Genomic DNA, 15,684 nt, shown 5'->3' on the forward strand with positions numbered 1-15,684 from the left:
GGCGGCCCTATACGAGTGCGATGTTTCTCTACTTTGTGGCCCTTTTTACTGCTGATACGGATATCCAGGTGCCTTATCGCTGTTCCTTGTGTGGCAGAGCTGTGAGGAGAAATCTATTAGGAACACGAACATCCGTGTGGCTGACTTTGGAAGCGCCACCTTTGACCATGAGCATCACACTACTATTGTTGCTACTCGGCATTACCGCCCGCCAGAGGTGATTCTGGGTGAGTGGAGTGTTATGCTTCTGTCTCTACTGATGGGTTTCTGGGGAGTGGGCTGTAGGGTACATTAGGGTAAGAATTGGGCTTTGCAAGAATGAACTGACTGGAAAATCTGATTCTGGAGTGGAAAAAGGGGACAATCTGCACTGGCATATTTAGACAAAAAGTTAAACCTGCTGCTGTGATGGGTCTCTTGTGAGTGAAGGTTTGGGTGGTGCTGCAGATGGGGCATTGGGACTGCTGAGGCAGTACATCCAGTCTGCATCACGTCCAAAGCCTGGAACAAAGACAATGCTTTCATTTAAGCAAAATATTGTCTGTAAATATGTGCCCAGAACTTTGGGTGAGTGCTCGGCGCAGAGATGTGGGATGGCAGAGATCTGAGATGCTCATGTGAGGTATCGCAGTTGAGATAATCAGAGAATAACCACTTCAGTGCACAGACTGAAAAGGTGGCATCTCTCTGTTCCGGGACTCTGACTCCCAGAGGACTAAGCAGTCATCTCACCACAGAAATCCACTGGGAATGTAGCTGGGTTTTAGGTCTCTCCAATTTTAAAGGAAACTAAAAACCATCAGCAAGGAATTTGTTCAAGCTCCACATTTGTCACTGGAAGCTCAGTCATTTTCTGTCTTCTTCATTGCAGAGCTGGGCTGGGCACAGCCGTGTGATGTCTGGAGTATTGGCTGCATTCTATTTGAGTATTACCGTGGCTTCACACTCTTTCAGGTACACTTTCACAAGGCCTTTACGCCCTTGACTGAACTATGTAAGCTTTAGTTCCCTTTTAAGCCGTGAAGCCCAAATCAACAATGGTCTTTATGCTCCTAATTTCCATTGAACTCAGGGGAAGTTAGGAGCCCAAATACCTTTGTAGATTTGGGCCTACATTTTTCTGGGTACCATGAGGAGACTTGTCCTACTAGTCCATCCTTGGAAGGGTGGGTTTAGACCTTCCTGTCTTCATTGTGTGACTGTTTCAAGGCTAAGAAAATAACCCAGTCGTTCTTCCTCCGCAGACTCATGAGAATCGTGAGCACCTTGTAATGATGGAAAAAATCCTTGGGCCAATCCCATCTCAGATGATCCACAAAACCCGGTGAGAACCAGCTTCTGAACTCTGAGCAGCTGACTTGGCTGTTGCATTGTTCTGGTGATGGGGAGTAGGCAGGATACCTTCTCTGATGCAGAGAAGCCACATGTCAGAATCCTAACACTAGGGTTGTAGCTCTGGGTGGAGATCATAGGGTCAAGAAAAGACTTGAACTTGAAATAAGTGAGGTTGAGTACAGGGGCTGGTAAAAATGGCCGAGCAGCCTAGAAATAGTGGAACCCTGTTGTTCTATACCACTAAGGGGGCCTTGCCTAGGATTTCTTCCATACTTTTGCTGAGACAGGGCCACCGTTCCTGCCTGAGAAGACAGTGAACTTTCATGCAAACGGCATCAAAATCTGAAACTATTGTTTTCTGGCAGCATGGTCCAGTGGCTAGGGCACTACAGTGGGAGTCAGGTGACCTGGGTTCTGTTCTCTGCTCTGCTGTTGACCCTAATGTTTGACTTGGGCAAGTCACGTCCCCTCTCTGCCTGTTTTTCCCATCTGTGAAATGGGAATGATACTTTACTATCTTTGTAAAGTGCTTTGAAATCCATGGATGAAAAGTGCTATATACGAGATTTATATTAAAACCCCAAGTATTGGCGGCTAGAAACTGTCTAGCTTGGCTTTAATGAGGCTCAGCTTTTAAGACCACCTTGATTGCTGGCTGGGCTGGTAGAATACCAATCATATAGTTTTCTGAAGTGCTTTGGAAAAGGGGTACAGCATCCTCTGAAAGCACTGGCCGGCTTATATTATATATAGTTTGAGTCTTAGTACTGATGTCTTGCCTTGCAGTGAGGCTACGCATACCCCATACGTGTGCACCCCCAGATTTCTCTTGAATAGTTCCTTTTATTGTACAGGAAACAGAAGTACTTCCACAAGGGGGGCCTGGTATGGGATGAGAACACATCAGATGGAAGATACGTCCAAGAGAACTGCAAACCACTGCGGGTATGAGATGCTGCTGTGATTTCTATAGAAAGCGTAGCTAGCTCTGCAATGGGTGCTGAGAGTCCTAGCTTCCACCATGTCACCTGGCACGGTCTTCGAGTGAGATGACACTGGATGGAAATGGGGGTGCTGCTGTCAGTATCTAAATGACATGGGAGACAGATTGGTAGCTTCATTCCGTATATGCAGGGAGCATCTTGGCACAAAAACAGAACCTTGCCAAGACTAGAATGACTGGTCGGTCCCAATATAATTGTTTTAAGCTGTATTAGCTTTTACAGAGCCTATTACTCAATGCTTTATAATCACTTCCGATCCTGTTCCCAAATCAGCTGTAGTCACAGTTAGTAAAGACTTCACTTTGTGTCAGTGTGGTGTGGTTAAGAATCAGAAATTAGGGATGGAATTGTTACACCATGTAGCGCCTCCTCCAGCCAGTTCGGGACTGCTCCCTACACTGTGTTCTATAGATGGGCAAGCCCTTAGAATTCCATGGCAGTACCACAGTCCTGTAGATGGGATTAGGAGTGGGAGCCTGGTCTCTAACGGTGCTGAGCACTCCAGCTTCAGTGGATGCTCTGCGCTTCTGAAACTCAGGGCCTTGGGTTCTGTACTGGAGCTGTGACTGGACTGCTGTGGCCTGGGGCAAATCTCTTCAGGTGCTTCCAATTCCCCAGCTGTGAAATAGGGACTGTGATGGTGAAGATCGCTATAGAAAGATGTGTTGGTTACTCTTACTCTGCCTTTATTCTTAAAGAAAGCTGAGGACATGTCTGTCTCATGTCTGGCTAGTTTTAATCCTTTCTGAGGCAGGACAGGGAACCCTCTCAATGTGGCTGCTGTTCACTGAAAGGACTTGGGGAGAACCCCCAGCTTACAAGGAATCTGATCTTCCAGACTGCTCCAGGCAGGAAGGCTGAGGGGATCTGTGCAGGACTGCATGTGGACATCGCAACCTTGGGCTTTGTCTGTTGGAAGGTTAGGGTCCAGCTTGTGCTCCCATCACAGGGCAGAGGAGCCCTGTGCTGGAGAGGAAGATTGATTCTGTAGTCAGGGAGTTAGACTGGGGCTCAGGACACCTGGATTCTATTCCATACTCAGCTGCTGACTTCCTATGTGACCTTGGGCAAGTCACTTAGTATCACTGTGCCCCAGTTCCTCCCCTGCCCAATGGGGGTGATAGCTCTGCCCTATCTCCCAAGGGGTGTGATGATAAATACAGTACAGATTGTGAGATGCTCAGATACTATGGAGATGGGAGTGGAGGATCTATGCAAGGGTACATATGATGGCTCCCAAGAGATTTCACCCTACAAGAGGGAAGTAGTATGTAGGTGGGAGTGGGCATCCTGTGACTTCTCACCCAGTGGAGACCATCAGAGATTTGCCTGGTGCTCTACTGGATAAAAATTAATCTAATAGACAAGGATGCAGCAAGAACGTGGGAGAGATGGAAGATGGGCCCCATCAGGCCAAAGGTGGCTGTCACCTCAACAGAAGTTGCACTGAAGGCAAAAATGTGGACCTGTTGATAGGGGAGCAGTGACACTTCCTCAACATTTGCTTTGAGCTGCTGCTGTAGCTGGTGGTGGAGACACTTGCCACTGCCAGAGGGTTATACCATCCCTGGCTTTGTCTGCTTGTGGAGGAAGTAAAGGGACAACCTTTGAAACTTTCTTTGAATGCCCAAAATCTCCTGTAATTTCCCTTGGCTTTCTAAGGAATAAAGTTCTGATGGTGTAGCAACCTGCCATGGCTGTAGTGGGGTTGCCAGCTCTCAAGATATATAGTGTGGAGGGTTGTGTCTAGTTTTTGTCAGCTGTTTGCCTGCATTTTTCCGCAGCTGAATCTGTACTATTCTGTTTCAGAGCTATATGCTGTATGATTCACCGGACCATGTGCAGCTGTTTGACTTGATGAGAAGGATGTTAGAGTTTGATCCTTCCCAGAGGATCACATTCTCTGAAGCTCTGCTGCACCCGTTCTTTAATGGCCTGTCGCCAGAGGAAAGGATGCTGTGTAGTCGAGTCTCGAACCGTGACCTAAGCAGATGACGACAGATGGGTGGGTGGTGGTGCCTGCTGGATATGAACATACTCCTGGGTCAGTCTGACCTCTGCTGTAGAGGCTCCAATCAGCCCTCCTGTAGCACAGAGTTCAGAGGTACTGGTGCAATGTGATATGGACCCTGGGCATGGGAGGGGGGAGGAGAAAGCTACATGGAAAGCACAGATGTCTCATATTTATATGTTGTAAAGTTAAAATAAAGTGTTTCTTATTGTTTGATAATTTACTTGTAGGAATGTGTCCAGCTATTTTTTTGTTCCCACCCTGCCATATTTTTTCTGTTAAATAAAGAGTGGTTTTATATTTCTCCACAAAACAGCATCATTATGAATGTGAGATGTTACTGCTTTGCTGGCTCTAGGCAGTCCTTCATTTCCAAGCATGGGCTGGCCTAACCTTGCTTTGTGTTCTCCATTAGCTAGTGTATAGGATAGAGGTACTGCCCTCAAGTCTGGCAGTGCTATTGGAGGGGAGGATTGGAGTTACTTCTTGGTGATTTGCTAGTCCCTGTCAATAACTGCCAGGGAAATATAAAAACCTTTTCAAAATACTTGTAGCTGCTTGTGTTGTGCTTGGCTAGAGTCCTGAAGCACCTTACTGGTTTTATTCAAGAAAGTAACTAGTAGAATGTCTTTTGGGCTGGGCTTAATTGTGTACAAGGGCTCTTCCTTGCAGGTGGGGCAAACTTTTCCCATATACATAAGTCACTGAACACACATGAATAGTTGCACTTTATTTCAAGGCTGGTATTACCCCAGCTGCTGCATGAATTATGGAACAACAGTGTTTGTGTCATCAAGTCAATGCTTCAGTCATATCATCATTAGAGTTGTGGTGCAGTTGTCTTTACACTGGGTGCCTGAAGCCAGGGTTTTATCCACTGCTGCTGAAAAGAGGGTGCATGTTTTCTTACAACAACTGTGAGGGAATGATGCAGAACTTAAATTTACTGCTGGTTACTACTGAGCAGTGAAAGTTGCATTTCTGCATCCTAGGAAAGCAAAGTCCATTCCAGTGCTTATTTATAGGCAGCTGCTTTTCCTGGGCCCTGGGAAGTCAGCTCCTGAGTATTCACTACACTAAGTCCTTGCACACTGTGAAAATCTTAACTTTTAGTATTTAAGATGTGAACATCCCTTGAAGCCTACATCTTAATGAAGAGCTCTGACAAATGGGTCAGGGGGAGGCTGTATCCCTTCCTGCTGTTGTCTGTTGCATCCAGCATAAAGCATGTGTCTGCAGTAGTTGTGTGACAAAGGGCCAAGAATCCCAAAGCCTTGATCACATGGCTGTGCAACAAGATGCATCTGGTCTAGGACAAGGCCAATGATTTCATTCCTCTGGCAAGAACACAACTTTGCTTGTCAGAAGAAAAGCAAGCACCCTCCCCCTTGTGCTACTTAGAGTGGAGAAGGCATTAAGGTTAGTAGAGTAACACACAGAACTTGTCCCAAAGCTCCTTAGTTGTGCTTGAGATGAGTCAATCTAGAAAGTCAGTGCCCACACACTTAAAATCCTATCGCTTGCCCAGAGGCATCGAGTGTCTGTAGCAGCAATAGCACTGGCTACTTTATTTAAAAAATAACCCTTTGAGCAATTCTTACTATCTCTTCTAAGACGACTGGTAGGACCTCAGCCACTGCTGCACACTTTGAATTTTTTCTTTAAAGTGCTTCTTAACCCTTCCAAACTTGCACCCTGCTCACAAAGGACAACCTTCAACCTGGGCAAGTTAAAGATGCTTGTAAAATAATATAGGAGAGGAGCCAAGCAGCAGGCTGTTTTCTTACAAGTGACAGTCAGCTCTGCTTTTGTAAAGGAAGGCGAAAAAACAAGGCAATTACAGAGTTACTGGTACAGGGATTAATCAATTCTTTACCTTGTGTAGGCAGTTGCTACATCCTCAGTACCTTACACTAATGCTGACTGCCAGGATAACCCCTCATGCACCATGCAGTCACTAACCAGCGCAGCTTGCTAGTCAAGTGCCATCCCTTAGCATTAAATGCAATTGCATTAAGCTGAAACTAGACCTGAGGCATAGGTGCTCTAAGCCTTGCAGAGAAACACACAGAGCTAGAGCTACAGCCGCATACACCTAATTATGTTAGTGAAGAGTTTAGTCATAGATAATCTGGGTTAGCACTAAGGCCATTAAGCGTAAACCAGTGGACAAAGCTGAGTAGTCTAACCCTCCACATGAGAAATGTGCTGAACTGCAGTCCTTTTATCCTGAGGTAGATGAGTTCTGTGCTGTCTGGCATGGGAAGTCCTGACTGCGCTGCCTAGATATCACTGTACAATGGAATAAGAGCAGGAGTATTCTCCAATGCCCCTGCCCACCATTCCCAGCCCCTGTGGTATGAAATACCTGCTTGCCATCTCCCCCAGGGTACATTAAATAGTGCTGTACAGATTAGGGTGTGGTCTATTCTTCAGTGACTTGGAGCACTGCTTAGGTAGACAGTCTCTCCCAGCCACCCTCTGTTTTTCACTTTGCTTGGTGCACTCAGCCTTTGTTCCTAGCAGCTCTTCTATGATGAGTAGTAACAGGATTTCTTTCTTTTCTTTTTTTTTTTTAAACATACAAGTGCCTGACTTGTATCCCCACATAACCCAGCTGGTTGCAGTTTCTTCATGAGTTCAGTTGCTGAATACCCAGGCAGTAGCTTCAAGTGTTTCACACAGAACAGCTGCTCTACACTTTAGCAAGAGGAGATCTAGCTCCCCTGGGAAAGGCACCAACGGAAGCTTTGCAGTCAGTCAGTGCCAGCACAGACCTACCAGGCAGAACTTTAAGCATAGCCTATGCTCCCAGCAAAGTTCAAACTGCAGCAGAGGAATTCAGGTCGGTTTTGCTAGAACAGAAATTTGGAAAGCCCAGAAACTCTCAGGCAGAGCACTATTTTGGTCCAAGTTTAATATTTCTCATCACTAGCCAGTGATAGTTTGGCACGTTGAGAGACAATACAAGGGTCCAACATGGTAGATTTACAGAGCCAGCCAAAGGTTCAGTAAACCACGTACTCTAGGCAGTGCAATGAATATGAATGCTTTCCTTGCAGCACATAAGGGAAAAAAATCTGAAGCCCAAAACCAGCTAGCAAAGTAAAAAGGGTGAGACGACCTACAGTAATTCAGGTCAGAGTTTTCTGACCTTCCCTCACGTGTGATGTAGCTGGAAAGTTCAAAGCTTTCCGAAAGCCACATGATACATCAGTGGTCACCACCAGTGGTGATGCCTGAGGCATAAGGGACCAGATTTCAGTGCACTAGTGCATGCAGGAGCAATACTGCAGATGCTTCTGAAGGCAGCCTAACAAAACAGCTTGCCAAGCACAGCATTTGCTGTAGCACTACCAAGATCATCTGTGCTCAGGAGGCCATACAGCTTATAGTGCTACACTGAGCTGACAAGCAGGCCAGGAGGAAGCTTCCTCCACTAAAGGGTTAACATAAGCCTTCCATAACACCCCCAACACGCTCGGCACGCGCTGCTGTCTGCATATTAAGACAAAGAGCATTTGACTCATCTTTACAGTTTGCATAACCAGGAGAGACAAGTGCCCTATGATTTCCACCGACTCCACTGAGATCCATGTGGAACAGTGCATTAGAACCAAGCACATATACTTTTTAGGAGGGAGGATCCTCCTAAAAAAGGGGAGGGGCCACTGGTAGCACTACTCGCAAAGTGGGCACTGAGGCTCTACGTTAATATATCCAAACACTACCTGTGCTGAACACAAAGTATTAAAGAAAAGAGGGTAACGTCTGCCCGTTCCCCTCGCATCTTCTCCGAATCACTGAGGTTACTCAGCTCGCTGGAGAAATAAAAACCCACCTTAGGAAAATGCCTTTCCCAAAGCACTGTCTGGTGGAAGGACACCATGGTAAACGCCTCACTCCCCTACAGTTTCCAGGCCCGGGCTGCATTCACTCAGCAAGCGGTCAAGGAACAAAAGCTTTACACCCGCTTTCTAAACAGGGAGCCCCATCCACAGGGGCCTGGCAGCTCCAGGAAGAGACTTAACAATAATTGCTCTTATGAACATAACAGAAAATAAAGAACAAAATCAAAACAGTAAAACTGTAACAAAGACATTTCTGCATCATCACTGAGGGGTAACTGCTCCTGAAAGGGGCCCCCGCTGGGCTAAATTCCCCCCCCCCCCCCGAAGTACTAAAAACCCATCTTGTAAACCTCCAGGCTGTCTGACGGTCACTTGCCTCTGTAAACAAACCCTCTCACCCACTTTAACCATCCTCTGGCTGGTGACCAGGCACTGCCTTTCCCAATGTTAGATACCAGCTTCTTCCACATTCCTTCATCCAATGGCACGAGAGAGAGAGAAAGCATCTTGCAGTAACATTTGCTCCCTTCATTTTTATGTTTTTAATACACATATTTCTTCTGGAAGAAACAAACTCCAGAACTTTACATCCTTAAGGCGTCAAGAGTTTACTTGTCAGGATCCTTTATACAGCTTGCTAGGCAGGACTCTGCCCCATCTCCCACTCCAGGGCTGATACGCTGCAGGGTCTGCTCTATGTTGAATGCAATGGGATGACGAATTTGCAGCCAAAGGGTGAGTGGTAGTTTATTCCCACTTCCTGAAAGACTTTCTGTGGAATGCCGATGTCGCAGAGATATACTCGCCCTGCCCTCTCACCCAGCGGCAGGGGCAGGCCCAAGGCCAGTGACCACTTGGCATCAATGCCCTGCTCCATTTCACTCATAGGAGGGTCTATGCTGAGGACAGGGGCTCGGTTCTGGTTGGCCCAGTCCACAGCTGCTTTGTACCAAGGCTGATCTCTCAGGAAAGCATTTTCATGACAATCCAGACAGTTTATCACCAGGTCAACAGGGGTATCTGGGAGATCTGAAAGAAACATGCATGTTTTAACGGGCATCCAGTACCAGCGTAGGAGAGAACCTCCCCTCCACAGAAACTGCAGCTGCCTACAAAGAACTGTACTCCCAACCTCCCTCCCTGCATCTCCAGGAGAATTCTTCCAACCTCCCTACAGAGCAAGAGGCCGAAGGGAGGCCCATTTTAGCACTCAGAAGCAGCAAAGTAACACCAGACTTGCTAGCTAGACAGACTCTCCCACAGCCATCTGCCAATGGAACTCAAAGGCTTGAGTTGCAGGTTGGCAATTTCTGCTCATCATGCTGAAGTGTGGCCCTTCTGGGATGGACGTGGTTGAAATTGATCAGTTTTGAACCCAGGCCTCCGGAGGGACATCACTTCAATGAACCAACTGGCCCCCTGAAGAGACCACCTGCCAGAACAGCTCTGTCAGGTTATGTGGTAGTACCTGCAATGTCACACCAGGTTCTAATGTGGAGCGTCTTGTTGTGTAAAGCCTGGCCCAGAGACTGGTGTGCCACTATTCCTCCAGGGCCTCCCAAAGGATTCAGGTGATAATTCAGCAGTGGGGGTCCCTGCTCCAGGGGCCCCAAAAAATTCTCGTGGGGGCCCCTATGGGGCCCTGGGCAAATTGCCCCACTTGCCCCCCTCCCCTGGATGGCCCTGTATTCCTCTCCTCCTGCCCACTAGGGCCCTACACAATGAGTTTTATGCCTAACATTTGTCAAGCTTTAAACATGCTTTAATCTGGTGCAGAAAGTCCCCTGGATTCTAACTGAATCTACTGCCAGGAAATCTTATAAAACAGCCAACGCTTTTGTAAACCCTACCCAAAAATTATTATTTACTCAGCTGAGCCACCACAGCTCTGCAGGGATCAGTGGTGTGCCATTTTCACTAACCACATCCAAAGAGATCTATTAAAAAACCGTGGGGGAGGTTTCCCAGCCAGAGAAGAAAAAAACTAGGAAGGGGATGGGCATTTTGGAGAATCTGCCATTGGTTAGGCAGCTGGTGTGCTGCGACTGCTGCTTGTCATGCTGATCAGCACTGTCTTGTCGTTTTCTTGTATTCCTCCCACATCATCTGTCTGTTGTATTCACCTGTTGTCTCATCTTAAAAAAAGTAATTGCGTGATTAATCGCACTGTTAAGAAATAATAGAAAACCATTTATTTAAATATTTTTGGATGTTTTCCACATTTTCAAATATATTGATTTCAATTTCAACACAATATAATGTGTACAGTGCTTACTTTCTATTTATCTTTAATACAAATATTTGCACTGTAAAAAACAAAATAAATATGTCAATTCACCTAATACAAGTACTGTAGTGCAATCTCTATCATGAAAGTTGAACTTACAAATGTCAAATTATATACAAAAATATAACTGCATTCAAAAATAAAACAATATAAAACTTTAGAGTTTACAAGTCCACTCAGTTCTACTTCAGCCAATCGCTCAGACAAACAACTTTGGTTACAATTTGCAGGAAATAATGCTGCCTGCTTCTTGTTTACAGTATTGCCTGAAAGTGAGAACAAGTGTTCGCATGGCACTGTTGTAGCCAGCATTGCAAGATATTTACATGCCAGAAGCGTTAAAGGTGCATATGTCCCTTCATGCTTCAACCACCATTCCAGAGGATATGCATCCATGCTGATGACGAGTTCAGCTCGATAACGATCCAAAGCAGAATGGACCGATGCACGTTCATTTTCATCATCTGAGTCAGATGCCACCAGCAGAAGATTGATTTTTTTTGTTTTGGTGGTTCGGGTTCTGTAGTTTCCGCATCAGAGCGTTGCTCTTTTAAGATTATGAGAGCATGCTCCACACCTCATCCCTCTCAGATTTTGGACAGCACTTCAGATTCTTAAACCTTGGGTCCAGTGCTGTAGCTATTTTTAGATATTCTCACATTGGTACCTCCTTTGCGTTTTGTCAAATCTGCAGTGACAGTGTTCGTAAATCAAACAACATGTGCTGGGTCATCATCCGAGACTGCTATAACATGAAATATAGGCCGAATGCAGGTAAAACAGTGGGGACATACAATTCTCCCCCAAGGACTTCAGTCACAAATTTAATTAACGCATTTTTTTTTGTAAATGAACATCATCAGCATGGAAGCATGTCCTCTGGAATGGTGGCCGAAGCATGAAGGGGCATACAAATGTCTAGTATATCTGGCATGTAAATACCCTGCAATGCTGACTACAAAAGTGCCATGCAAACGCCTGTTCTCACTTTCAGGTGACACTGTAAATAAGAAGCAGGCAGCAGTATCTCCCTTGTTAACAAACTTGTTAATCTTAGCGATTGACTGAATAAGAAGTAGGATTGCGTGGACTTGTAGGCTCTAAAGTTTTACATTGTTTGTTTTTGAGTGCAGTTATGTAACAAAAAAAATCTACATTTGTAAGTTACACTTTCACTATAGAGATTGCACTACAGTACTTGTATGAGGTGAATCGAAAAATACTATTTCTTTTGTTCGTAATTTTTACAGTGCAAATATTTGTAATAAAAATAATATAAAATGAGCACTGTATATTTTGTATTCTGTGTTGTAATTGAAATCAATATAGCTGAAAATGTAGAAAAACATTCAAAAATATTTAATAAATTTCAATTGGTATTCTATTGTTTAACAGTGCGATTAATCGTGATTAATTTTTTTTGAATTAATCGCATGAGTTAAGCGCAGTCGACAGCCCTACAAATAATCCACAGGTATGTAAAAGGAGGGAATGCCACTGGTGACCACTAAGTGGTGCCATTGGACTAAGAATACATGACAGTGTTAGAATAAACACGCTCAATTAGACAAGTTCTCTTCCAAGAAAAATGGGTTACTTACCTGTACCATAACCATTGTTCTTCGAGATGTGTTGTGCACATATACTTTCCATTGAGACTCGAGTGCATTGGGTGCACGCACACCTACAGCGGAACATTTCTGCGCACAATCACTTGAAGGAAAACTGTTGATGCTACAACAGTGCAGGCCTTCACTGCTGCACTCATAAGTAGGACCTGACTGTTTCAGCACAAGCTTCTTCAAGTTGCTCAGTGTCCCAGCTCAGACCCAGCTTTCACCAAAGCCTTACACCGCTTACCTTTGACACTGGATACCTGCTGGCCTTGGGTCTTGCTGAAGAGGTTCAGCTCATTAGTGATGGATTCCAGCATCTTGACAAAGTTGGGTAGGAAGAGAATGACATGAACGTCATGGTTGGAAAGATGCCGTCCACAGCTGATTCCCTGGGCCCCCTTCACATGGGGGCCACACAGCAGAGCCACTGTGGGTCGCTGGTGAACATTTTTAGGATTCAACCTGAAACACAGAGATGGGGAAACCATTAAAACCCACGTGTCTTCTGCATTCTTTCCATGGGAGAGTGATGACAATGGAATCTAGAGTGTGGAGGTCCCAGAAATCGCCCTAAGCTGTTTAATGATCTGGAGATTAGGAACCCAGAGTTCTCCTGCTCTGGAAAGACACATATATATGCTGTGACAGCATCTCATCCTGTCCAGCACTTACGCACCGGGAAATTACTGATGACCTACCTGCTCCACTTCAGCGTTTCCTCAGAAGGTAAACCAGACAGCAAAACTCTGCAACCTTGCAGCACTATTCTATTCATCTCATCAATACCCCGTCCACAAGGGCTCTGTTTCAAAACAAGGGGCACTTCCATTGGATGCTGAGAAAGTGTTGCAGTTCAAGCAGGTTGGAGTTCTATGGTTTCACCTTTTCCTTTGTTTGGCTCTCTTTTTGTGGGGCTTTGCTGTGAGACCATTGTTCTATAGTAGCATACAGTGCAACACAGGGAGAATAAAAGAGCCATTTTGCCCCTCTCTAATGGTCTTGTTTTGAACCCAAGAAAGGAATGAATGAATAAGAGCTTTTTAAAGCATAGCAATGCCACCATGAACTTAGGGTTCACCTCAGACCGATCAGATACATTAAAAGGTAGAAAACAATTCATACTACTATATTTTTAAAGCACTCTCATTACCTCCATGCACCACCAGTTTCAGGTGCAATAACAGATTAAGTGGTTGTGTCTACTTTCTATCCAGCAAGGCAGCCTCATGAATGATCTCAAGGGATAAGCAAGCATCAATTGTTAGGGAAAGCGCTGCTGCTGTGTAGACAATGTTTTATGAGACATTGGATTGAGGTGCAGCACTATCTACACAACAGAAGCGGGAGTTAATGCTCTTTCTTCAGTGGGATGAAAATACTTTAAAATATTAGGGTCATGTAAATCAGGCTTAAAAGTGTATTGCAATTATGTGTCTACTTGACTAGTTACTGACTGCACACTGAAGGCAGGTTTTTGCTCACATAAAGGGGGTGTGCGCGCACACATTCAGACAAGACCAACTGCATATCTGACCTCTTGTCAAATTAGGCCCCAGGAAAAGATTAAGACTCCCAAACTAGATTCAAGTTCTTTAAAAAAACCTAAGTAATATTGTAACTAGCTGGTGCATTCCTCTTAGTTCTTGAGTTTTGTTTTTATTGGCATCTGCCTTTAAAAATATGACATTTAAAATAAATACTTAAAGAAGGGTGTCATTATCCATGCAAAGGATCAGCTAATCTGAAATTATGAAGATGTTTTCATCTTTCTTGAGTTACGTCTTCCCTGAGTTAGCGTCTCTGAAAAAGTTTCCACCAGGAATTGAGTTATTCTTTATTTCCTCCTCTGTTGATTTTGTATTTGACTGAGGGACATTACTCATTCTGGGATACAGAAACCCAGGCGAAGCCATGAATAACTCCATACATCCAGAGTACTGGAACCAGGACGGTCTCTCCAAGAGGGTTTCCTGGTGCTCTATATACATACAATGTAGGGGAAGGGACAATAAGGAACTGAGACTATAAGCAAAGCTCTCCCCTTGGTTGGCATTTAGATTATCTGGATTACGGTCTCCTTTTCATGGTCATTTGAGGACTGACGCATGAATACGGTGTGGGGGTTGCATAACAGACTAGAATAGTGCTTCTGTGTCTAGACAAGGGGGGAGAGCATCTGGATTAGCACGGCCCTGTATGTACTATGTAGTAGTTACTGTGATAGATCGACAATACCCTGCAATATCCTGAATGAACTTTCTGAATTAAATGAAACTTTATGAAATTCAGTTTACCATTATTGGGGTCCATTATATTAAACATGCAACTGGGTATGTTTTACTGTGGAACTGTACAGGCTTGTCTACACTGGCACTTTACAGCGCTGCAACTTTCTCACTCAGTGGTGTGAAAAAAACACCCCCCTGAGCACTGCAAGTTTCAGCGCTGTAATGTGCCAGTATAGACAGAGCTATGCCCCTCGCAGAGGAGGTTTTGTCAGAGTGCTTTAATATTGCCGGTGAGGACAACCCCTATGTATGTACCTTCTTTAGGAAACAGACCAATGCAATCTCTGAACGGTATTCAGAATTTCAAAGGACTTTTGGGAACAATAGGTGTGAAGTGGATTTCCAAGGAAGTACAGGTCTGTCACATCTTGGGCGGGGGTTCCGTTCCGCAGTTATTGTGTAAAGCGAAAACTACGTATAGTCAAAACCCCAAGCCCTTTCAATCCCGCCCGCTGCTCCGGCAACAGGGGTGGGGGTGGGGGAGGACATTTAAAGGGCCGGTGGAGCCCTTTAAATGTCCCCTCAGTCCTGCTGCCGGAGCTGTGGGCGAGATTTAAAGGGCCCCCCCTGCCCCTGCCCAGCTGCCAAAGCTGCAGGCAGGATTTAAAGGGCTCCACCAGGCTTCCCGCCGTGGTGGGGAGCCCAGAGGAGCCCTTTAAATTCTGTCCGCAGATTTGGCAGCTGGGCTGGGGCTGGCATTTAAAGGGCCCGAAGCTCCTCGGTGGCTGGAGCCTCGGGCCCTTTAGTTCGCCCCAGGGGCTACCAGCCACCTCTGCAGCTGGGAGCCCCCTGGGCGATTTAAAGACCCTGGGACTCCCAGCTACAGCTGGTGACCTAGTACCTTTAAATCTTGAGGCCACGCCTCATCTACTTGAGGCCACGCTGCCTCCCAGACTCCAGGCCTTTCGGTGTTAAGCTGAAATTGCGCATGTTAAATGCGCGTAAGTTGTGAGACACCTGTACCTGGGGAATGCAAATGACCCACTTCAAATCCTCCCTTTTCAAGTGATGCCTGGAGGGGAAAACCCATTGTCTACTAATTACCTGCTCCTGGAAACTCCAGATCAAAGACCCCTGAACTGTATAGAGCAGGGGTGGCCAACCTGAGCCTGAGAAGGAGACACAATTTACCAATGTATGTTGCCAAAGAGCCACAGTAATACATCAGCAGCTCCTCATCAGCTCCCCTGCCCTCAGCACCTCCTGCCCACCGGCAGCCTGATCAGTGCCTCCCCACACTTGATCAGCTGTTTCGTGGCATGCAGGAGGCTCCGGGGGAGAGGGGGAGGAGG

General features: G+C 45.6%; 2 protein-coding genes across 9 annotated transcripts in view; one reads left to right on the plus strand and one right to left on the minus strand.

Annotated features, from left to right (window-relative positions):
• Nucleotides 1–4,579, plus strand: part of CLK3 (CDC like kinase 3) — a 32,230-nt gene extending 27,651 nt beyond the window's left edge. For all 3 annotated transcript variants that reach the window (XM_032799831.2, XM_075069506.1, XM_032799832.2), the window contains 5 exons: nucleotides 98–227; nucleotides 872–954; nucleotides 1,245–1,324; nucleotides 2,190–2,280; nucleotides 4,149–4,579. In XM_032799831.2, the coding sequence (XP_032655722.1) occupies nucleotides 98–227; nucleotides 872–954; nucleotides 1,245–1,324; nucleotides 2,190–2,280; nucleotides 4,149–4,334 (570 nt within the window). In that variant the 3' untranslated portion in view covers nucleotides 4,335–4,579. The remainder of the gene's footprint in view (nucleotides 1–97; nucleotides 228–871; nucleotides 955–1,244; nucleotides 1,325–2,189; nucleotides 2,281–4,148) is intronic.
• Nucleotides 4,580–5,051: 472 nt separating this feature from the next.
• The window catches only part of EDC3 (enhancer of mRNA decapping 3), a 74,204-nt gene continuing 63,571 nt past the window's right edge, over nucleotides 5,052–15,684 (minus strand). For all 6 annotated transcript variants that reach the window (XM_032799828.2, XM_032799827.2, XM_075069504.1 and 3 more), the window contains 2 exons: nucleotides 12,349–12,566; nucleotides 5,052–9,230 (listed from right to left, as the gene is read on the minus strand). In XM_032799828.2, the coding sequence (XP_032655719.1) occupies nucleotides 8,896–9,230; nucleotides 12,349–12,566 (553 nt within the window). In that variant the 3' untranslated portion in view covers nucleotides 5,052–8,895. The remainder of the gene's footprint in view (nucleotides 9,231–12,348; nucleotides 12,567–15,684) is intronic.

Source organism: Chelonoidis abingdonii, chromosome 9 (assembly GCF_003597395.2).
Source record: "Chelonoidis abingdonii isolate Lonesome George chromosome 9, CheloAbing_2.0, whole genome shotgun sequence".
NCBI lineage: Eukaryota > Metazoa > Chordata > Testudines > Testudinidae > Chelonoidis > Chelonoidis abingdonii.